Consider the following 24,023-nt stretch of genomic DNA (forward strand, 5'->3'; position numbering starts at 1 on the left):
GCGTGTCACCTGAAGTGCAAACTCAAGCGGCAGCACAGCCACAGACAGCTTTCCGATCTAAACCCGTCTTGGCGTTGTTGACATTTTTCTGTTCCTGCCCAGGAAGTAAACGCTGTCCAAGCAATATTGACACTGAGGTCGACACTCTAAACAGAGAGAAGGGACATAATTCATAGCATTAAGCAATGCATGCCATATAGCGCACTAGAGGTAATTACAGAGAAGTCATCTAATGCTCAAGTTTATGTCTGACAATTTGCATGTGTAGTTAAGTGACTGAGCACCATTAACACTTGTCCAGCCATCATCCCAGCACAAGTGTGTTTAGTTGAACTTCCCAGCGGGGATTACAAAATGTACATACATTTCACAGACTTTCGTGGAAGGCTCTCCGGCAATAACGTAACAACCTAACTTTGTTTCTCAATCAGGACAACCTCAGACAGAATGAGAAGATTGCATACACATATTTGTTAATTATTTCATAACTTTGAATGTTCAAAATTGCTCTCCTGAAAGAAAAAAAAAGCATTATTGATAAATGCTTGCACGTTCTTGTTCTTGCCAGTTGCAGTAGATGTGCGAGGTCCTCCATAACAGATATTTACAAGGTAGCCAAGCAAAGGCTAAAAATTAGATTTGTAAAGTCTTTGACTGTGGCGATGACAAGACACAAGTTTTGTACCTACTCGCAGAGGCCATATGTGACAGTGGAGGAGTTTGTAGCCAGTTTAAGAGATTTGGCAAAAAGTTTAAATTTGGAGAGATGACTGACGAGTTAATAAAGGGCCATTTACTTGTGCAGTGCTACAACAACAAAAATGCAGGAGACTGGGCAGAATGGAACTTGGGGGCATATCAGCAACAACCGGCGATAATTATCGCTCAGCGCTCTTAGCGTGAGGATAATTATCACTGGGTAACGTGGATTTTTATCGCTGAGATAGCGTGCTATTAGCAACGCTTATCTCCTCAGCCATAAAAATCCTCACGCTAACTGCCTAACGTGAGATTATCGCTGGAAACTCAGCGATAATCTCACGTAGTGTGGCGTTCGCTTGATGATAGGGATTCACAAATTTAGCCATGATATCCTCCTTCCATAGGATATCATGGCTAATTCAGTCCTGAAGCAGGCGTAAGGAAAGTAGCGATAACAGGGGTTATCGCTACATTTCCTGACGCTATGCTTCATAGTGTGGGGCTTGATGATTGGAGAAATGTCACTTAGGACATTTCTCCTGTCATGTTAGGTCAGGAACGCCCACTTTGCATCTCATTAGAGATGCAAAGCTGGGCGTTAGGAATCCCGACGCTAAAGCAAGGTTTTACGCGTTACCGTGGCCTTGCTAATTAGGCGATAAAATTATCGCCGCTTTTCGGCCGGAAACGGCCGCAAAAGCGGCGATAATTTTTTATTGCCAGCTTGTAAATATGCCCCTTAACTCTTAAGGAGGCTATCACGATATTGAAGATTGTTTAAGAATTGTCTGCATGCTCGAAGGAGATGAACAGAAGGAGAGGAGACAAGTGTACTAGTGATTAGCTTGGTTGTTCTGTGTGTTGCGTGCACCTTTGTGCGTGCGCGGATTGTGGCTATGAGCATGGATTTTCTTATTAAGGATTGTATTGTTTTAAAGCTGGTTTTCCTCGTGCTAATGCTTTAGCACGACGTGTACATCTGAATTGTACAGCTCTCTTGGCTTTGCCGGTGCATTGGTTTAGTCGGTTGCTGCTTACTCCAAGTACGCATAGATCAGTCTGAGAAGAAATGCACAAACGAGACAGATGAACCACGGAAACACACCAGGCTCAACAAGACCGCGCAAATCCTGCGGAAATTCCAACATTAAGCAATCTGAGAAGTGAAGTAATCCAGATCGGCTACCGCAGGACAGCACAAAAGTTTGCAGCACAACAACTGTGAGCCCCCCTAAAAGTGCCATAAATCACCAACTCCCGTCCCCAAATGTTGCAAGACAGTTGGCACTTAAGGAAGACACACAGAAAGTAACATTTCCAAAAAGCTTTCTTTCTGTAACTATATATGCAGAAGCCCGCAACCAGAGCATCAGCGTTTCTTCTGGATTGCTTGTGATTGGAGCACATATTTGATAGGCGCTCCCACTGGTTGGACTTTGTTTTCTGGAGCGCATTCGCACTGATATGCACAGTGTGTTGCTACGTGACCGCTGATTACGGATACTTTGTTCCCTTTGCACTGCATGTTGGGCTGTGATATTTTCTGCAGGGTTGACCTGGCTATGTCTGAATATGTAGCACTTTGTTGGATTTCTTTTGTTGTGCTTTCCAAATTTTAATCCACCCATGGCTGGCACATCTGTAGTCTGTATTTCGGTGGTAGGCATGTGAGGTACTTTTGCAACTTTCTCAATTCAGGCCCATCTTTATTTTACTCGCCAGGCTCTGAAGTACAATTGTTACTTTTTGGGGTGTTCTAGGGAAATTCCTGGTGTTGGCTTGTTTTTTTAGGTCGACCCTAGTGCAGCTCGCTTGCGCTGCTCTATGGGGAGGCTTCTTGTAAGCACTCCCAACTTTTTACAGACTTCTCTGTGTGATTTTGTCACACCCACACATTTTATTGGTCACTGTGTGTGGCTTTCAAAGATGAAAGCACGCAAATGGCCAAAGGCGGGGATATGTCCCGCCTTTTCTGTAAACGTTCACTCCCATGGCCTAAGGGTTTTGGGAGCGAGCAACGGTGCGCAGTGTGCCAGCTGCATTCCAGGATCAGGTTACTAATTAACCCAGCGCGGTCGCTTTTCACTTTCGTGACCGCGCTTGTCTGCGCTTGTTTTCTTTTAACGTTAGTTTGTGAAAGCGCCCCATGCAGCGCTTTGACATTAATGGCGGCCGTGCTCCTTTGTTTACATGAGCCGCCATTACAATGAAAGCGCTGCATGAGGCGCTTTTGCAAATGTTTTTATGAATTTTAATTGCTGCAGACCGTGATGGGTACCTGTACAAAAGAGCAAAATATCACCTTTCTGACGAGGAGTAAGAGCAGCATGTTCTAAACTCCTCCCCAACCTCATTGCAGCCCTCCCAGTTAGCTGCACCTCTCTGTCCCGGTTAAGTATAGCAGTGCCCGTTGCGTTGTGAGAAGTGTAGTTTGATGAGGGCGGAACAAAAGAAAGCTGTTGTGTTTACTTCGGTCACCGGGCCGCCTACTTCACAGATTACGAGACAGGAGTTAGAAGTTGAGATATTTGTGTTAGTTTAAAGAGAGTGGCTGTTTTTGCGGGTGGTATGTGTAGAAGGGGGTGGGGTGTGACGTAGACTAGTCGCTCCTGCTGCTTTGGTGACAGCCCTGGAGCCGGTGAATGGTTGGTACGTCGAGCCTGGAAGATCTCCCCAGGAGAACCATACATGGGTACAGAGTAGGCTTGCGTTCAGACTGCTGAGACAGTTTAACTCCAAGACCTACTTCACTTTAACAGGGAAGGCTTATTATATTTTTCTTTCAGCGCTCCACGGGGGCACATGTGTTGTCATGTTCTCTGCTCCGTCTGCTGCTTTACTCAACAAATCTTCCCCCATGCTCTCCGTGTAGCTCTTCCCCCATGATTTCCAGGGAACTCATTATTTCTCCACTGCTCCATGTCCTGCATGTTTTAATTGTTTTTTTTCCTCCTAAATGTCCCCCTCACTGCCTGCTACTTTGTTGCTCCCACACCTCTCTCTGTTCAGAGATATTGTTCCTCCATTATGTAATCTGCTACACACCGCATCTTTCTTTATAATGCATTTTTGTGCACCCTTTCTCGTGTATTTAAATTACAACTCCAAGATGGGTGTTTGCCACAGTGTCAAGACAAATAAGAATAATTTATCACACTGCCGCAAGCATTTCGGCTTTTGTGCCACTGCTGTTTAGCATCAGGAACAAGCAGAAGCTAAAGGGTCAGTTAACATATTTAAAAGGCGCAATGAGCTGCGCCAGTGCTTTTTTTCGTATATTTGCAGTGCGCTGTGCACGCTTTCACTTTCACAATGGAGTCGTATGCACTCGCGTGCTGCGCCGCTCGACCAAATCTATTTTTTTTTTTTTTACATTTAATTATGGCTCCCCGTGTCTTGTTACTAGAGATAATTGTGTGCAGCTTGCGCTTCCATTTCTAGCAAGGATTGAAAGAAATCTTGCCAGAGAGATGTACTCCCCTGCCCAGCTCCTTCGCCAGAGAGTTTCCTGCTAAATTGCGCTTGGAGCTGCTATATGGAGGTCGTGCATGTGCCCTCACGCAGACTTTCATCATGCAGTACATCTTCCAGACCTCGGGCGGGTCTGGGGTTACTGCAGAGCACGCCTATGCAAGCTGTGATGCTTCCAAGCAGGAAATGCTTCTTCTGACTGTACTCAACATGTGTTGAACTGTTGGTGGGAGAACATAATGCACCGCTGAAGATTCATTAAGGAAGCCCGACTCCTTCATGCCCGAGCCACTTTCTCTGGATAAGAGCAGTGTGCTTGCTGCTTATTCTTAAGACTGCTTCTAGAAGTTACCATGCACCTCTCTCACAAGTTAATCTTTGTAATAAACCGGGTAAAGTGATTGTGCTAGAGTAGACGCTTTACATCAACTAATGTGTTTTAAATCCTATTTCTAAGCACTCTAGATTTGACCAGGAAAACTGTTTCTTGGTTTAATTTCCTCTTTGATGTTACTCTCTCATCTTTAGGTGCTTTGTGTATATTGTGTGGCCAAAAAATCACCTAAACTTGATTGGTTGTTGTTTATGATGTGTGGATGTACGTCAAGGAGGAATGGTCCTAATGTACCTCCTTTATTGCCTGCTGCCCGGCTAGTTCATTGCTGTAAATGTTGAGAGAATTGTCAGTTTGTCCATTTGCTCTATTAAAACTGGCGTATATTCTTAGGTACGTAGTATTGTTAATATGCAGGGACAAGTCAGGAATATACACACAGTAGGTATCCACCTATAGTATGTGTAGCTTTAGAATGTTGTTTTATCATTGCCTTTCCAGCTACATTGTGAAGCTGGGGAGATAGGATAACACCAAACACCTAGTAGTTACCTGGTAATTTCGACTCCTGTGAAGTAGATGTAAAAACATTACCATTTACAATGCCAGCAGTTCTAACTCCAACAAATGCGAGACCTATTGCATTTCCAATGCTTGTTTCTTGTGTTCCGAGTATGGCATCCGTGGCAGCAACTAATTTGGCCCTCATTGCCCATTTTCTTCAGCATTCGAGTAAACCTGCACTTAAATGGACGTTATGGTTGCGCTCATTTGAGAATTACTTGGTGGCAGTGGGGTAAGATGAGTTTGACTCTAAACACAAAGCAGCCGTTTTATTTTCTCATCTGGGCCTTGAAGGTCAGCAAGTTTTTGACAGTTTGCCAAAGGCTGTCCATCCTGCTGCTGATGCTGGAGATGGGGATAAGCTTGCTGAAGCTGTTGCGCACCTGCAGCGGAAATTTTCGGAGGAACCCAGTGCTCTCTTGGAAAGATTAAATTTCTTAAAAAAACAATCTGCTGATGAATTCGTTGATAAATGTATTGAAGCTTTTAGATCTCTTGCTGTTACTTGTAATTTTGGTGCTTAACTTGATACCTACGTGATCAATTTGTGTACAGCTGCTATTCGAAGAAAATACAAGAAAGACTATTGAGCTGCAGAGCTCCATCGTTAGGTGAAATATTAGTTCTAGCAAAAAGCATTGAACGTTCAATGGCCATCACCCGTGCCATGTCTCGAGTGTTCAAGTAGTTAATTTGGTTGATGAGGCTGAACATGTTGGTTTTTGTTTTGCGTGTAATGGACAAGAATGTGCAGTTTTCAGCCCAAAACGCTAACCAATGTAGTTATAAATGCGGATCGAAAACTAATTTGGGAAACTATCCACGTTGTCCAGCTGTGGGCAAACGTTGCACTAAGTGTAAGAAGTTGGGTCATTTTCATGGGTTTGTAAAATGTGCAAGAATTTTACCAAATTGCATAGTATTGAAATTGCAGACAATGATGATACCTTTGATTTGTCTAATTTGGTGCTCAATTCGGAGGTGGTTTCGGATGCTTCAAGGGAGCGTAAAGACCCTGTATGTAAAGTGAATTTGGGGGCTGTTATAACCATTGATATTATGTCTGATTCTGGCTCACGTATCCCAATTATTACTGATACTCTGTTTTAATGCTCATTGGGGTGTTTGTGTTGTGTTATCTGAACCTGATATCCATCCTAAAGTCTATGGAGATCAGGGCATTGATATGCTAGGATATTTTGAGCAGAATGATGTTCACCAAAGTTCATGTGTCCATTAAGGGAAGGCATATTATTAGTTGGAAAGATTTGGCCAAATTAGGACTTATGCTAGTTTCTGGTCCTGATCTCCCAGTTAGACTTTCAAATATTCACATTTCTGTTGTTCACGTTCAGGATCAGCTTTCGGTGAACAGTGTTGGTAAAATGTATCCTCAGATTTTCAGTCAGACCATTAGGTGCATAAATAACTACATCCAATCAATCAAACTTAAGAAGAATGCCATTGCAGTAACTCATTAAGTTCGCCCTGTTCCATTGAGCATTAGATCTGAGTTGAAGGAATTATTGGGCCAGATGGTAAGCGATGGCATCATTAAGGAAGCTGAATCTTCTGAGTGGGTCAGTCCCATTGTTTTAGTTCACAAAAAGGATGCCGATATTAGGCTATGTGCGTATCTCCGCAGTCTGAACAAAAATATAGTTGTGGAGTGTCATCCTTTTCCTAAAGTACAAGAACTTTTATCCAACATCGATAACGCAAGGTTCTTTTCTCTATTGGTCCTTAAGTCTGCCCACCACCAGATTCCTGTGGATGAGCATTCCCAAACGCTTACAACTTTTGTAACACCATTTGAAGCCTACAAATTCACTAGGCTTCCTTTTGGCTTGGCTTCTGTGGCTAGTGTCTTTCAGAGAAATATGGACTCTGTGTTAAGGGGTAATATAGGGGTCCAGGCTTTTCAGGATGATGTGTTAGTCTTTGTGTTTTCTTTGAAGAAGCATAACAAGGTATATTATCTGAGGTATGTGAAAGAGTCCAGCATAACTCTGCATGCAGACAAGTGCAAATTGAGTGCTCAGTTTTTATTATTTAGGGCACAGTATCAGTCCTATAGGTATTTTACCAAAAATGTATGTGATCAAGGCGATTCAGGATGCCCAGGCGCCCAAAGACAAAGAAACACTCTGATCTTTTCCAGGGTTGAGCAAATGCTATTTGTGTTTTGTTAAAGGGTATGCGTTCGTGGTGCAACCCGTAAGAAACCTTTTGAAGAAAGATGCCAATGTATGCCTGATCGGATAATGGTCAGGAGGCTTTTCTGACTAAAGAAAATTGTGTCTGCACTTGCTTTGACGCCTTATATTGCTGGCAGAAAATGTGTGATCACGGTTGATGCAAGTCAGATTGGACTAGGTGCCATTTTATCACAGTTTGTTCAAGGAACTGAGCACACCATTGCCTTCACTCCATGTTAACTTGGCTCTGCTGAGGCTCATTACAACACAATTGAACTTGAGGCACTGACGTGCTCCTGCGCTGTGGAGAGGTTCAAAACCTTTGTTGCACTTGTGCAATGGAAGTGGTACAGGTAAAGCATCTGCACGTTTTGTTCTCTTACTGTCAACGTTGCAGGAGTTCAATTTTGTATTGAAGTATAATCCTGGTGGGAAGAACGTTGGAGCGGATTGCCTGTCCAGGTTGCCTGTTCAAGAGGAACAGTTGGTCTGTGTGGATGAGCCAGAGGTAGATGTAGCTTTAGCTGCAGACTTTTTACATGGGTATAACTCCATTTCGCACACTGTTTGGTTTGAAGCAGCAACAAAGTATCCTGTGTTGGAGATGGTGTCTTCTTTCATTGTTAATGGCTGGTCTAGGGAGAGAAGTGTGGATGCTTCTTTGCATCCATATGTGGAAGTATCTGAAGAGTTCTCTTTATTGGATGGTGTTTAGCTACATGTGGATATGTGTGTGCCTGCTGCGTCTTTGAGAGAGATACTGTTAAAGGAAGCTCACAAGGAGGATTTCGGTATGAGTAGCACTTGCAAGGTTCTCAAGCAATTCTATTGGTGGCCAGCCATGGAGTCGGAAGTGTCAAATTTATTGATTATTATGCCACTTGTTTGGTATCTTGACAAACTCTAGTGGCTTCGTGAGTCTCTGCTTCATCCTGTACAGTTTCCGGAGGATGTTTGTCACAAAGTGGCTTTGAATTTAGCAGGCGCGCTTGAACATCTTCCTGTGTCCCCGAGATATATGATGGTACTGGTGGGCTATTTTTCCAAATGGGTGTATGTGGATTTCACTTCTTCTCCTAACGCGGACTCCATTATTTTGTTTTTAAAGCTCATTTTCTCTGTTGAAGGTGCTCCTAAAGAACTTGTTACCACCAATGGCAAACATTGTGTCGCACAAAATGAGAACATTGATTGAGGATTATCAGATTTTGCACTTAAAGGTAGCTTTTTATTCGCCTTCATCTAATGGTTTAGTGGGGCGGATAAACACGTTTTTAGGTCTCGCTTGCGTTACAGGGCAGAGCCCTGCTCCGCCTTCGCGAGAGATTTTGTAGGAGAGGAGTATCAGAAGAGGGCTTTAAGCCCCGCCCCTCATTTTTATTGGCCGGCGTCACCGTTTATGCTAAACGGTGGCCAGCCATTGGAAATGAGCTATCTATGTTGCCTCCCTTTGGCTTTTTGTGCCTGCCCACTTGGACTGGCTCACCAGCTTTCCTTCTGTCCTAAGCGATTTCTTATCTTTATGGGGCCATTAAAACAAGAGATCGGCTGCAGCACGGTCCTCTCCCACTTTCGGGACCGCGCTTGTTATACACTGCTACATAGAAAGGCACGTGGATTGTCTGGGCTGTGTATACAGAGGCACAGCAGGTGTCAGCGCTCAGCTAGATGTATGGGGGGGGTTACTTGCGGGGAAGTGACAGACGTGGCGAATCATTATCATCCGTAGAGACCGGAATATCTGATGTGCTATTCAGGGCACAGTTGCAGCGGGCGTTGGAGGGACGGAGACTGGTAAACCACGTCACAGCACCCGTCTTCAGCCCCACTCACAGCACAGACCTGGGTTCCTGTAAATCTTACAGGCTAAGGCCACGTTTATCGTGCACGTCAACTACGGGTGTATGTTTCTATGTGAAGAAAAGTGGTGTACTTTATTTATTCAGGTAAACTATGGAGCCAATGGACAGATCAAGCCGCAGGGGTTACCAGAAAAAGAACAACATGTGTTACGTAAAACGCCTTTTTAACGAAAAATCGCATAGCCCTTACTAGCTTCGATGTCAAGTTTAGAAAAGCACATGCAGGGCCTGAAATGGACACACATGCGACCTCACGCGAGTGCACTATTTCAACCTAAATTGGTCGTCAATCGCTCCATACTATTGCCATCAGACCCTGGATGGACATGCATGAAGACCTCCGAGGACACCCACAGCTGCACTATTTTTGGAAACAAAACTATCAACTGTATAATTTGATTAACCGCGACCCTTCATCCAAAGTTGTCAGCGCATATCCGCCAACTGGGTTTTCTGCTCTAGGTATAGGAGTTTGTTGTTTCCGTATTGATGCGTGCTCATACCATATTTCTCTGTTCACACTATTATGTTATAGCCTAGCTGGCGTGCATCTCCCGGAATTGCGTAATTAGTTAGCGTTTCTTTGTTTTAAATGAAGAAACGGCTCAGTGGAAGTATGGACAGACAAAATGTAAACAGTGCTCTACACGTGCTCGCGGCGCACCTGAAGCAGTGCCATCAGGTGCTGTCAGCAGGTGACGACGTAAGTGAGTGTGCCGGAAGTAACTCTGAGCCCCGGTCTACAGGGAGCAGGGTTGAATTCCTAGACAGAGGGTTATGCATGTTGTGCTTCTAAGTTTCATAGAACAATAACTTGTACTATAATAACACCAGAGAAAGCTAAAAGCCCAATAACGAATGTCTTGGGAAGCAAATAATTATCACAAACTATGAGACACATTTCTATCACAAATAATAATCTGCTTGCAACACTTGATCGTGACACTTCAGCCGTTCAAACTGAGTGAAAAAGCTGAGTGACAATAACAAAATAAAAACAAGCATTGGCATAGCCAATAGGTCTCGCCTTTGGGACCTTATTACTGTTTAGTTATCCAGCAAAATATCCTTGGTGCAACGACATCAACTGTTGCATGGCTAAACACTTATAAGGTTCCAAAGGCGAGACCTATTGGCTATGCCAATGCTTGTTTCCATTTGCCTGCGGGCAAGCACCTTGGTTTGATGCTAAAAGTGTGGTCCAAGATAAATGTCCTGGGAAATACTTCTACCCAGGGCTTTAAGTGGGCCGGGTCTCACCGGTGCTGAGCACCGGCAGTTTTTTATAGGGGGCCTCGAAACGGGTCTCTATTGGGCTCTGTTTTGTGCCCTGGCACAGGAGGTCCATTTTTTCCGGACTGCATTGACAGCAGGCACATCGATGTATGCGTGCTCACACTGCTCACTAGTGACTAGTGGAGCAGTTACGGCATGAGGTCATGCCAGGTGAGCGTTGTAGGGGAAGGGAAATCCTTTAAAGAGAGTCATTTTCTCTCTGGATTTCCCTTCTCTTTTTGAAACTCGGGAGCAGCAACATTGTCATGGTGTCACCAGGGCTTTAAGTGGAAGCTTTTCCAATATTCTATACAAGCCTTAGTTGCTGATTATTTAGGTTATGCAACTAACAACTATTGACAAAGCCAATAGTCCTGACTTGTAGGTATGAGTTACTTATATCATATATCTGGATGCAATGACAAACGGCAAAATACCAGTCGGGCAGCACACACGTTTTTAGCTTACATGTTTTTAAGCCACACCCTTAATTACATTGGTCACGCCCATTTGACACGCCCCTTTGACAGACCCCTCCCCAGTTTTTTCATCCCACTTAAAGCACTGCTTCTACCTTTCCAGTGGCAGTCACAGGGAAGTGACTACCGTCACATCAGAGGTCATTGGGCAAGCAGCAGCCTACCACCTTGGTAGAAAGATGCCATACTCAACTTCTTTCAAGCCAGTCATGAAAATCCCCCTAATGAATATCTCCTTCCGTGGTTGTTCAACAAGACCCTGCCTACGGTTCTGGCTCCAGTGCCTGCTCACTGTTCTGAAGTGTATCATCCCTTGCATCAGTCCTGCCAACTCTTCAGACTCAGTGCTGGGGGAAAGGACGAACCCTTGGTTAAAAAATTCCTAAGCCCTTCCAAGTCTACGGGAGGGGTACCTTTGATCCCACTCCTCAGGCTGATCAGGCAACGACCCAAATGAAAGTACACGAGGGGTCAATAAAGGCTAACCAAATAAAATCTGGTTATTCCATGCTCTGATAAACTGCCCTTTTGGAGCACAGGTGATCGGAACCCTTAGATAGCCCATACAGTTACTGTTACCACACAGGCAGATACAAATACAGGTTTCCTCTTCCTATTGGATCTGGTCCCTCTCCTGTGTACTGTATTGCCTTTGCTCAACTGAGTAAAAGGAAGTGCTTGTATCTGGGAACAGCTGCTCGCCCTCACAAGGAGTTGTACTTCAATGACTTTTGAGGCAAGCACTTTAATCAGAACATGATCCTTTACCGCAAAAATAACTAGCTATTATCTCAGCTTACAACAATATCTCAGCTTACAACAATATATGATATAGAAACTCAAGACAACTTCTGCATTTATCTTTGAATTATATGGACATTTAATAGATTCATGGATCACCCATACAGCAACTGCCCCCAATAAACATAGTCTTAGTATTCTAACCCCCATAAGCATACCACACCAGCGTGCACTAAAACAGAGTATTCCCCCCCCCCCCAAAAAAAAAGTAATCTGCCAATTAAATATTTTGGGACTCTCAAGATCCCCTCTACCCCAAACACTGAACTGTTCCCAAAAGTCACGTATCCATAACCTTAGCTCCCTACTCGCCCCAAAGCTGTGGCACAGAAGAATGATGCAGCCAACCTGCCAAAATAACAATGGGCCTGAAACACCATATGCATAATTAAGACTGATAAAAACCAGGTCAAGAATGAGAAGCACTTGCACAGAGCGTCCAAGATTTGAAATTCTTAGGAGTAAACAATAATTAACACAGGCGATGCTACCACGGGAAGTAATATCACACAACATTAGACTTGAATGGAAACACGGAAAGTAACATCGGTAAGTAGATTTAAAAAAAAAAAAAGTAAAATTAACAGAATTGACACCATCACAGTTGTCAATTCACTTGCGCTCAGTAATCAGCCTGGACAGTGTAGTGAAAACGGGTAGCTTCTTTATTCGCAGATCAGGATACATTTAGGAAACATCAGGATCTGTTGTTGGTTGCATATATATATTTATAGGATACCCCACCAGGAGCATAGGAAGTCCCTTCTCAGCCTCTGGTCTAAACTGGCGTAACTGTCAGAGCAACTCTTCATGTGACATATTAGAAACCCATGCAGCATCATGCTGGAGCAGGAAAACATAGGACACAGGAAGCAATATAGTACAACAACGTTACTGAAAAGAATGAGTTTCAGGATTAAAATTGCACACCAGCATATGCTGATGTCCATATTGAATGTTGAACATATATCATCCTAAGAAAAGAAGACTCGCTGCTCGTAATTCAAAACCACTCCTCCCAGCAAATGAAGAAATTGTTGGGGGGCTGCATCTGTTGTGTGAGGGCTTTCAGCACCTCCTACAGCTGCCAGAAGCGTTTTTTGACTCCGCAGTAGCCTGAGCAGCACCTAATTTTAGAGTAAGATTCTAGCTTTTCTCATCAACTACAACACTATCTCTGCCTTTGGCACGTGAGACCTCCAAATGTGGAGATCACTAGTAATTAGTGATACTCTAGGCATCTGCACCCCCTAATAGTAAACTGGACTCTTTTCCATTGCCCCACGGACTATCAGGGGCTAAGTTCCACACACTGAGCTAAGTTATGTTGGTGGTGGTGTTAGATAGCGATGATGTGGGAAGACTATTGGAATAAACCAAGGAAGTGTTTAAAGAAAAAAGCATTGAGGGATATGGCCTTAGGCTAATTTTGAAGGAAAGACGTATTCTGGGGAGGCAGCAACTCAGGAGGATACCAGTGTTGTTTCGACAAGAAGAGAAGGACTTGCTAAGAGAAATGGTCCAAGAAGGTGTTTTAGAATCACTGGAGTTGCCAAAGGGCAAATAGGTTGGTCAAAGGGGTAACTGAATTGACTGTCAAAAGCAAATTGGATGTTGCAAGAGTGGTACAGGAAGCAGTATGGGCACATTGCGCATGTGTTAACAGTGTAGGAAGTCAAACATTGTTCATGTTGAGTGGTAGAGAAGGACAAACTAAATTAGTTCCGAATTGTTTGAAGCAAGACGGTGTGAGAGGAGAGGAAGTTCTCAGAGAATGCAAAAGATACAGAAGACCAAGATGGGTAGAGAATGGTGATATCATTAAAATGAAGCCTGGACAATGTAGATTTTCCTAATAATTTATGACGGAAAGTCCTAATTTTATTAAAGACACGGAGGCGAGTATTATGCTTTCTTTTCTTGCTTTATTCCAATAGCAGCAAGATAAAACTACTCTTCCCAGAAGGCTTGGAGAAACAACTACCAGCCAATGGGAAACAAAGAAGCAAATACTGACCAATCACATCATAGATAATAGTATAAGGTGTATCGTGACTGCAAACAGCCCTCTTTTCTTATGCGAGCAATCATAGAGTATGGAAAAATAAAGGAGAAACAGAGAACAAAATGCAAAAAGTCAAAGTCCACGTAAAAAGTTCTTTTCCGAAGACCACCAGAGGAGAGTCGGAGAGAAGATCCAGTCCAAGGACAGAAGGTGCCGTATCAGCAGGAATGATCTTGATAGAATCCATGAAGACCTCAGGATGATGCCGGTGGCAGCGCTGGAGTTCCTGTGGGGAGGGAGAACACCAGTTAGAAGTGTTGTGGCGGGATAATACTCGCCTCCGTGTCTTTAATAAAATTAGGACTTTCCGTCATAAATTATTAGGAAAATCTACATTTTATGGCAAGACCGGAGGCTCCTATTATGCTTGTTTAAAGCATATCAACCACCATAGAAGAAGCAGTAAGAACAGGTTTGCAATAAAATGTACGGAACACAGAATCATTAGACCAATCTGCTGACTTCAGGATATCCTCCAGACGGGAGCCAGCCCAAAAGGCTTTAGAAGCCATGGCTCCTCTAGTGGAATGAGCTCCGAAAACGGAGACGTCAATACCTGCCAGGGACATGACCCAACGAACCCAACGGGCCAAGGTAGCAGCAGAAACAGGATGAAAGGGTTTACGAAAGGAAATAAGGAGTTGGGAGCTGGAGGAAGTCCTGAGAGCAGAGGTCTTACTTTCATAAACTTTTAAACATTGGCCTACACACAATTTGGGATTGGAGGGAAAATAGGGATAGAACACAGACTGTAAATTGGTCTTGGTACGTTTATGAATATGAAACATTACACCAGTAGGAGTAAATTGTCTAGAAGAAACATCTAAGGCCTTCACATCAGATACTCGTTTAATGGAAATTAAACATAATAACATAGTAAGTTTAGCTGAGATCATTTTTAATGAAAGAGCAGAGTTATCAGGCCAGGTAGAAAACAATTGCAAAACCAAATTGACATCCCATAAACTAGAATACTTAGCCAAAGGAGGTTTTGAAAAACGAATTCCTCTTAGTAGTCTGCATACCAAGGGATGCGCCCCCGCAGGTTTTCCATCAATGTGGGTATGATTGAGTGAAATGGCGGATCTATAGAGGTTGATGGTACGATAGGATTTACCCGAGCTAGCCTCAGAGGCTAAGAAGTTAACCATAAAGTTTAAAGAGGCTGAAACGGGATCGACAGATTTCTGCAGACACCAGCTTGACCAAAGAGACCAGGCGGACTTGTAAGCCTTGGAGGTGCCAGGGGCCCATGCTCGACTAATAAAGACTGAAGCTTCCTGTGAAATGACGAAATCAGAAGAGGGAGGCTGGAAATTTTCCAGGCGGACAACGTCAGAGACTGGCTGACCATTAAAGGATGGGGGTTGCCCTGAGGATCCGAGAGAAGATTGGGGGAAGGAGGAAGAAGAACGGGGAAGTCTACCGCCAATTCCAGGAGAGACGGGAACCAAATCTGGGACTGCCAAAAGGGAGTTATTATTACCAGAGATGTCATTTGGCGACGCACCTGCGATAAAACCCTGTTGATCAACAGAAAAGGAGGAAAGGCATAATTGAGGTGAAGGGACCAATCCTGGAGGAAGGCATCGGTCGCCAGAGCCAAAGGATCCGGACGCCAACTGAAGAAATGAGGCAACTGGGAATTGAGACGGGAAGCAAAAAGGTCTACTGAGAAAGGACCCCACAACTGAGAGAGGGAGAGAAACACGGAGGGAAGAAGCTTCCAGTCGCTGGAATCCCGGAGGAAGCGAGAATGCCAGTCGGCCACCGCGTTGAGATCTCCTGGGAGATATTCCGCAGAGAGCGAAAGTCTGTTGGAAAGGCAAAACTCCCAAAGGCTTTTTGCCAGATCTGCTAGAGCCTTCGATTTTGTGCCACCGAGATGGTTTATATAACGAACCGCAGAAACATTGTCCATGCGTAGAAGGATGGTACAACTTACTCTGTCTTTTGCCAGACTCTGGATTGCAAAGGAACCTGCAAGCATCTCTAAACAGTTGATGTGCAATTTGGACTCCTCTTTTGACCATGTACCGCCAGTCGATATTGGTCCACAACGGGCGCCCCAACCCGTCAGACTTGCATCGGATTCTAATACAAGATCTGGGGCGGAAGCGAAGATGGTTAGGCCGTTCCAAGCCTCTAAGTGGTTTAACCACCATTGCAGTTCCAGTTGAGATTCGAGATCTAATTCTATTTGATCGGAGTAAGCGAGACCTTGCCGAAGATGCCTGATCTTTAGGCGCTGAAGAGCACGATAATGGAGGGGACCTGGAAAGATAGCCTGAATGGAGGCTGATAAAAGGCCGACTATTCTCGCAAGGGTTCTGAGAGAAATGAGAGGACGGCGCAGAGCCTGGGAAATCTCCGTTTGAATTGTGGAGATCTTGGATTGAGGAAGAAACAGGGAAGCCAGGGGGGAATCTATATGGAACCCCAGAAACTCCATGCTCTGAGTCGGGATGAGAGAGGACTTTTCTAAATTGAGGAGAAACCCCAATTCGAGAAGAAGAGAACGTGTAGTGTTGAGATCGTTCAATAATGCCGATTTGTCTAGATTCATGAGGAGAATGTCGTCGAGATAAATGATGAGTCTGATTCCCAGAGATCGTAGATAAGCTACGACCGGTCTCATTACCTTTGTGAAGCACCAGGGTGCTGAAGAAAGACCGAAGGGCAGAGATTGAAAACGATAAGTGACGTTTTGCCATTGGAATTGGAGGAACTTTGTGTGCGATTCGTGAATAGGAACATAAAGATAAGCGTCTTGGAGATCTATGCGGACCATCCAATCGTTTAGACGCAAAGTGTCTCGCAAGTGAAGAATCGTTTCCATTTTGAAGTGGCGATAAACCACAAACTGATTGAAGAATCTGAGATTGATCACCGGTCTCATCTTTTTGTTTTTCTTTTGAACAAGAAAAAGAGTGCTGAGGAAGCCGGAGGGATCGAAGGGGGAAACCAGAATAGCCTTTTTGGAGAGAAGGGCCTGTATTTCCGAGGTGACCAGCAGTGACATTTCTGTTGAGAACACTAGAGGGGAAGGAAGAACATGTTGAAAAGGAGGAGCGTAAAGCTCGATACGATAACCCTGGACGGTGTCGAGAACCCATGGATCCGCAGTGAGAGTCTGCCATCTGTGAAGGAAAAGGGCTAAACGACCCCCCACAGGAATAACCGCACTCACCTTGTTGGGAGTTGTTGTTGTTGTGGCGGAAGCCGCGTTGGCCCCTGCCCCTGTAACCTCGACCTCGTTGGGGGTAAAACTGGGGCTTGAAATCCTGCTGGTTGGAGTTGAAGGCACCACGGGAGCCTTGGGACTGGAAACCACGGCCGGTAGAGCGGCTCCTGCCTCTTCCGGCCCTGCCAAAAACCCGCGAAGGAAAGACCTTCTTGATGGACTGCTGCGCCTTGTCCAATGAGGCAAAGGTGGTGACAAACCGACTTAAGTCCTTTACTAACGAATCTCCAAAGAGAAGACCATCAGCCTTGACGCCAGGATCTAGGGGGGCAAGGTTGGCAAGCTTGGGATCTAACTTTATTAAGAGACCCTTGCGGCGCTCATGAGTCAAGGCCGCATTAGTGTTTCCCAGGAGACAAAAAGCACGTTGGACCCACAGCGAAATCTCCTCTGGGTTAAGGTCTGTCCCATCCAGACGAGCTGTTTCAGCTAAATCAAAGATGCGGGCCAGTGGTCCCACTAAATCAAGCAGTTTGTCTTGGCAGGAGGACCAAGCTTTATCCACGCCTTTGCGCGGGTCCTTGCCAAACTTCGAGAAGAAAGTGAGGAGAGGTTGATCAATGGCAGGGGTAGAAGTTATGTGAGAAGGGAGAGAGGGCTTAGGACACTCGGACTTTAATTTGGCCCGGACAGTTTTGTCTAAAGGGAGACGAAGTCTGGAGGTTATATACTCTCCGACATGGTCAATAGGGAACCATTCGGTAGAATTAGGATGCCTGATAGAAGCCGGGTCAAAGAGAGGGGTACCTTCAGGATCCAGCACCGGCTCCAACGCAAAAGCGTCGAGTTTCAATTTCTTAGGAGGGGAAGGACTCACAATATCAAAAATATCATCAAGGTCAGTGGCGTCATCCATATCATCATCTGTGTCGTGAATTGTTGAAATGACCAATTTCTGTGGTACCTCCGGGTTGTTGGACTTAACCTTGCGTTTACCAGATAAACTTTTTAACCCCTCCTGAACAGGAGGCCTGGGAGGAACCACGTCCTCTGTCATATGTGAGGAAGACTCACCAACCACTCTTGACGCCAAAGAAGAAACCTTGGAGTGTACCACTGTAAGTTTTCTGCTATCCCCCGCAGATTGGGCCATTGCTTTGGTCATTATACTTAAGAGAGAGTTCTCCATAGTCTTGGAAAAACGCTTCATAGAAGCTTCGACCGCAGTCTCCACTGAGGAATTAATAAAAGAGCTCAAATCTTCTTTGAACTCTTCCCCTTCATTGTCATGAGGCTCATTAGAAACCTGCATTATGAAAAATAAACTGGAGCCTGTTCAAAAACCTGACAAGAAAGGGTTAATTTATGCTTGTGCAGAAAAAAGGAGTGGGCGTATGAAAAAGTAGAAACCCCTCCCCTTAGGGGGCGTGTGAAATATACACGAAGGAAACGTGGTGAGGAGCCGGTAATAGCGCGTCGGACTGAGGAGCCGTTCTGGAGCGCTGCGCCACAGAGAAGGCGGAAACCGGTGAGAGAGAGGCGCGCGAGGGGCAGGCAATGCGTGCAAGGCACGGGGGGGGGAAACGTAAACTGAAAGTTGTGTGCGCGTGTGAGAGCGCGAAGAAAACGGGAGCAACAAGTTGCGCTACAAAGGCCAACAATACTATAAACCGAACAATACCATGACAGAAATACAAATTAATTAACTTCATATGAATGACAGGAAAAAAGGTACTTATCTTGACTGCGAGCAGCAAGAAAAGAGGGCTGTTTGCAGTCACGATACACCTTATACTATTATCTATGATGTGATTGGTCAGTATTTGCTTCTTTGTTTCCCATTGGCTGGTAGTTGTTTCTCCAAGCCTTCTGGGAAGAGTAGTTTTATCTTGCTGCTATTGGAATAAAGCAAGAAAAGAAAGCATAATAGGAGCCTCCGGTCTTGCCATAAAATTGTGTGCAGGCCTGTCAAAGTTCGGAGTACCTTTTCAAGTGTGTATGTAACATTTTCTGATGTTCAAAGATCGATAAGGGTTACCCTGTATCAACTAAAGACTGAAAGGGTGGTGGTTGCAGCTAATCCGTAGAACTGTGGTTGTAGTGGAGCAATGTTGATGAGTAATTCACGTTTGAATGGGACAAAATGCATGGGAGCGTTGGGGGGTGCTGGTGATAGGAATGAATCGCAGCGTGATTCAAGTTGAAAATAACAGTCCCTCGGAGGACATGCAGAATGCCAACTCGATTTAAAGAAGTGTGTGAAGTAAAGCAGTTCAACCCATGTGTGCATGTAGTTCCTTTTTAGGCCGAGCCTAGAGCCAGCACATGCGCTGCAAGACTTATTGTAGATGAGTAGGGAATAGAAGCCCCGCTTACTCTCCGGCCATATTTGCCACTGGCTTGTGTCATTGCCTGTCCTTGATGTTGGCTTCTGATTCGTCAAATGGCTTGTTTGTCCCTCCTTAGTACCGCCTCCTCTTCATTTGTCACCTCCCATGGAGACTGGTCCCTTTACTTTGGTTGTTACACGGTACGTGTTATATTTAGACTGTGAGCACTATTTCAGATAATGAGGTTCTCCTACTGCAGGCATAACATGCTTTGGTGCCTCCCCCTGACCCCCGGCCACCCTCCCGTTGTCGGCCTTTCTCGTCTCCGACCGCCCTCCCATTGTCGGTGCCTTTTCGCCCGCCCTCCCGATGTCTGTGCCTTATGGTCCCCCTGCCTGCCCTCCCGTTGTCCGTGCCTTCTCCCCTGCCTGTCCTCCCTCCACCCGACCGCCCGCCCACCCATTGTCCTTGCCTTCTCCCCCTACCAACCGCCCGCCCTCCCTCCCGTTGTCCGTGCCTTCTCCCCCCACCCGTCCGCCCTCCCTCCCGTTGTCTGTGATGCCTACCATTTGCAATGCGCAATGCAATAGGTCTTGCGTAAATGCAAGACCTATTGCATTGCAAAAATGCTTGTTATGTTTGAGCCTGCGATGTGTCTTGCTTGCGAGACTCTATTGTTTACAAAAAGGAATTGGAAACTGCCCATTGCTTATCATTTGTTGGCTCCACTGTACCTCTTCTTTGTTGCCTCCTTAATTGGCCAGTACTAGCCAAACATCTCTTCCGATCCTTTCAGTGGAACAGGGACCAAGCACAGATTGATTCAGCTTAATCTTTAACTGCCACTATTTAACTGTCTTGATAGAAAACAACCAGTAGAGGTCAGTAAAATACAAGAATTGCTTTCTGCTGAGGGAATTTATTTTTGTAAAAATTTTCTGGCACTGCCTTTATTTAACGTTCTTGATGGAAAACAACCAGCAGGTCAGTAAAATACCAGAATCACTTTAGCATTCTCTAGGCCATAATAATTGACTTCCACAAGCACCCGTAGACAGTAATATTTTTTTCAAATCTTGTATTTTCAGTGATATGACCACCGATGGCACTGATTTTATATTCAAAACCGAGCTTTGGACTATACCATTTCCATCTGAAAGGCAATATTTCTCTCCATGTGTTCCCATACCTGGCATGTTACGCAGTTTGGTGCTTACTTTCCCTCCATGTTAAAGAACAGTAGATGTTTCAGCACCTAGGCTAATGTGTTGCATAGCTAAATACATATAAGTTCCAAAAGGCGAGACTGATTGCATTGCAAATGCTTGTTTGTACTGTGCCCATCCTGAGCTTATTTATTGCAAGGTCCTCTCATAGGCGCCAGCATTCTCATTAGTATATATGAAGTGCGCCTTGAAATATTTAAACTCGGGATGTGCACTGTACAAAACATTGTTTTATTCATGCGAGGTGGCAAACATCAAGTTCCAAAAAATAAGCTGTCTTTTTAAGGAGCTGATGAGGCCTTGCGGCTATAACTAATACCCATTTGTTGTGGGGATCTGGGTTTGAACCCTACCTTGACTCCAAATGTGCATCCTCTGCTTTAATGCAAAATGTCATCCTAATTCTGTGCGCACTATTAAAATAACATATCAATTGTGTTGCTCAAGTACTGTGTTGTAAAAACTTTGGATCCTTTTTTTTTGTATAGCCCACATCCTGATGTCCCATATTGTCAGGTGCTCTGAAAATGTGATAATGACCTCATTAGCACATCTGAGGGCTCCTTGAAATGATTGAGATCGGGATGGGTGCTATACAAAAACATTCTCCAAAAACATTTAGGAACAGCGCACATCCCGTGCGAACGTATAGCTAGGTGTTCTCATATGTGTTAATGACCTCATAAGCATATATGAGAGCGCCTTGAAATACTTAAGATTGCGATGTACCAAAATGAATCTTTTTCTTGTACTGCACACATTCTGAGCATATGTATTGCAAGGCGCTCTCATCTGTGTAAAATCCCTTATTAGCATATGTGGAGTGCGCCTTGAAATAGTTAAGCTCAGGATGTGCACTGTAGAATCAAATGATTCCTTTATAGATCTCGTCTGAGGCGGCACTTGTGCTCTCTCTTTGAGATCTATTGTATCTTAAACATAAAAAGGGATTTGAGGCCACTCACTATTTGCCATTGGAGACAGCAGCTTAGAGCCGGCACATATCACATGTATCACTTCACACAACGCCACTCTATTCCAATATATGCCACCCCATGCCATTCTACTCCACTCTAATCAACATTATGACACTCCCCCTTACTCCCCTCAATGCCACTCTACTCCACAACACTCCATTCCGCTTTGACACTCAATGCCACTCCACTCTTCTCTACTCCATTATATTGTAGCCATGCTGAACAACGGCCACCCTCGTGTACCAGCCAATAGTTCTTGCAAAGGTGAGACCTATAGGCTTTGCCAACGCTTGTTAATATTATGTTAATCTTTTTGTAAATTTTTGCCATATGTATATGCTTTTTAGGTCTCGCGACCTGCGTTGCACTGTGCAGCAGTGCTCGCGCAGGCGAGAGTCCTTTTGTCCGGGGTTCAGAAATGGACCCTGGAATCGCACACCCTCTTGCGTGTGTTTTCTGTTTTGGGGTCTGTAATTGGGCTTTGAGTGCGTGTTTTGTTTCAACAGAGCACGCAATAGGCCAAAGGCGGGCGCATTGCTCCGCCCACGGCCTATTGGTGTCTGTTACGCGCACCAAAGCCCATATGTTTTCAATTATCGTGCCCAGACACGGGCGCGATAATTGAAAACGTATGCCTCGCAGTGGCACGCGCGGGCGTGTTTTTTTTCTTCTTCAGTGCCGCTTGTATTTTCTTGCGCGCGGCTTATGTTTTAATGCAGCCTGCACCTAGCTGTTACTGTTGTTATAATATACGTTTTTAATGTAATCTACACCTAGCGTTAGTTACCTTCGTTATAATGTACATTTTTAATGTAGCCTTCACCCCTATTAGTTACCTTCTTTATAATATACATTTTTTAGTGTAGCTTGCACCTAGCTTTTTGTTACCTTTGTTATATTATACGTTTTTAATGTAACCGGCACCTAGGTGTTAGTTACGTTTGTTATATTATATGTTTGTGAATGTAGCCTGCACCCAGCTGTTAACTTCTTTCTAATATAATTTTTTTTAGTGTAGCCTGCACCTAACTTTTAGTTACCTTCGCTATATTTTATTTTTGATGTAGCCTACACCTAGCAGTGTGCATTCCTCCTGCTAGTCTGTACATCCAGGGAGCACGAGGAAAGGCCTAGATGTGATGAATTGCCTCCCATCCCTGTGGAGATGATTCCCCTCTTTGCAGCATGAACAGCTTGTTACCACTACAGCGCTAGAGTGAGGTCCTCCGGTCGAGGATGCAGTTGTAGGACTGGAAGGAAGGAAGGCGCCCGCTCCTTTGCATGGAAGGCCCCCACCAGAGAGGGATCCAGACCTGTACACGTGGACTCGGGGTGTTAGCACAGTCCACGTCAGAGCCTCTAAGGGTGGCATGCACATCTATCTGGATCCGTTTGTGTCCGAGCCCTCAAGAGTCACCTGTCCAGGCTTGCTGTTAAAATGTCTACCCTACAGTCAAGAAACCCATAGCCTCTCGAAAATAACCAAGAATAACAGGAGCACATTCTTTTTTGTTTTGAGTGGACTCGATGGGTCACTTCGACGGCCCTTTGTACCAACAGAGGGGATTGCGTGTTAGCGGCTATTCTTACAGGTAGCCCATACCATAGAATGCAAAGCTGTGGCCCCACTGTCTGGCCTGACGGAGATCACTTTACCCCGCACTCTCACGTCATTTCCAGGTCATCGCGTTTGTACTTGTAGAGATTCTCGTAGGTTGTTTTGTCTTTTCTTGTTTACTGAGGCTGTGGATTCGACCAGGTTGCGCTAATGTGTTTTTTGAACGGGCCCTTTTCCCTCATTGAGCTGCGGAGTTACTATGCGCGTAACGCAGGCCCCTTTTTAACCCTTGTTCCGTGCATTACGTTATCTCTCCTACCAGTCAGTCGTGACTCTCCTCAAAAGAGATGTTTCAGGAAGGGGCCTGGTTGCTAGGCAGCGGGCGTGCGTTGCTTCGGTGGCACAGCTTCAGCACACAGAACTGCCTTTTCACTTACCGTAGTGCTGTGTAATGCATAGCGCATCCACAATGTTAGATTTTTGTTAGCACATGTAGTATGTGTATTAATAGCCCCTCAAATCATACTATTGATTTAATAATATCGGAGAAGCTCCAGGGCTTTTTTTTCACACTGCTTAAGAGAGCGCTGAAGTGCAGAACCAGTTGTATTCTTTTTTTAGTATCACGTGATTTTATGTGCAAGTGCAGCACGCCGTAAACAGGCCCATATTTGCCAACTCGCACAGTGCCACCGTGTGACACACAATAGGCTCCCCTCGCATGATCACCCGGTGAGGCGCCTACATCACATGTTGACAGGAAAAACGAGCTGAAACTCACTGTAATAGTGGTTTTCCAGCTCATTTCCCGAGGCTTTGAACAGCCGACGTCCGTTAAGGTGTGTTCTAGGATATTGGCACCAGCCTCGGCAAACTTTTTGGGGGGATGGGGTCAGGGGCTTGGGGGCAGGGTAGGGTTCTAAAGTGCCTCTTAGGTACTTCTTGCCTTTGAGGCACCGCCCCCTCTCACAGTAAGATTTTTGTTCAGGTTGGCAGG

At 44.9% G+C, this 24,023-nt stretch overlaps 2 protein-coding genes across 2 annotated transcripts in view; one reads left to right on the forward strand and one right to left on the reverse strand.

Annotated features, from left to right (window-relative positions):
* The window catches only part of TDG (thymine DNA glycosylase), a 139,335-nt gene that overhangs the window by 2,085 nt on the left and 113,227 nt on the right, over positions 1–24,023 (forward strand).
* On the reverse strand, positions 23–18,160 carry LOC146855460 (uncharacterized). Its single transcript, XM_085650315.1, has 3 exons — positions 16,942–18,160; positions 16,616–16,787; positions 23–146 (listed from the first exon to the last, which is right to left on the reverse strand). Exons 1-3 carry the CDS (start codon positions 18,143–18,145, stop codon positions 23–25), a joined length of 1,500 nt encoding a protein of 499 aa, XP_085506441.1. The 5' UTR covers positions 18,146–18,160.

This window comes from Triturus cristatus, chromosome 4_1 (assembly GCF_964204655.1).
Source record: "Triturus cristatus chromosome 4_1, aTriCri1.1, whole genome shotgun sequence".
In the NCBI taxonomy this organism is placed as follows: Eukaryota; Metazoa; Chordata; class Amphibia; order Caudata; family Salamandridae; genus Triturus; species Triturus cristatus.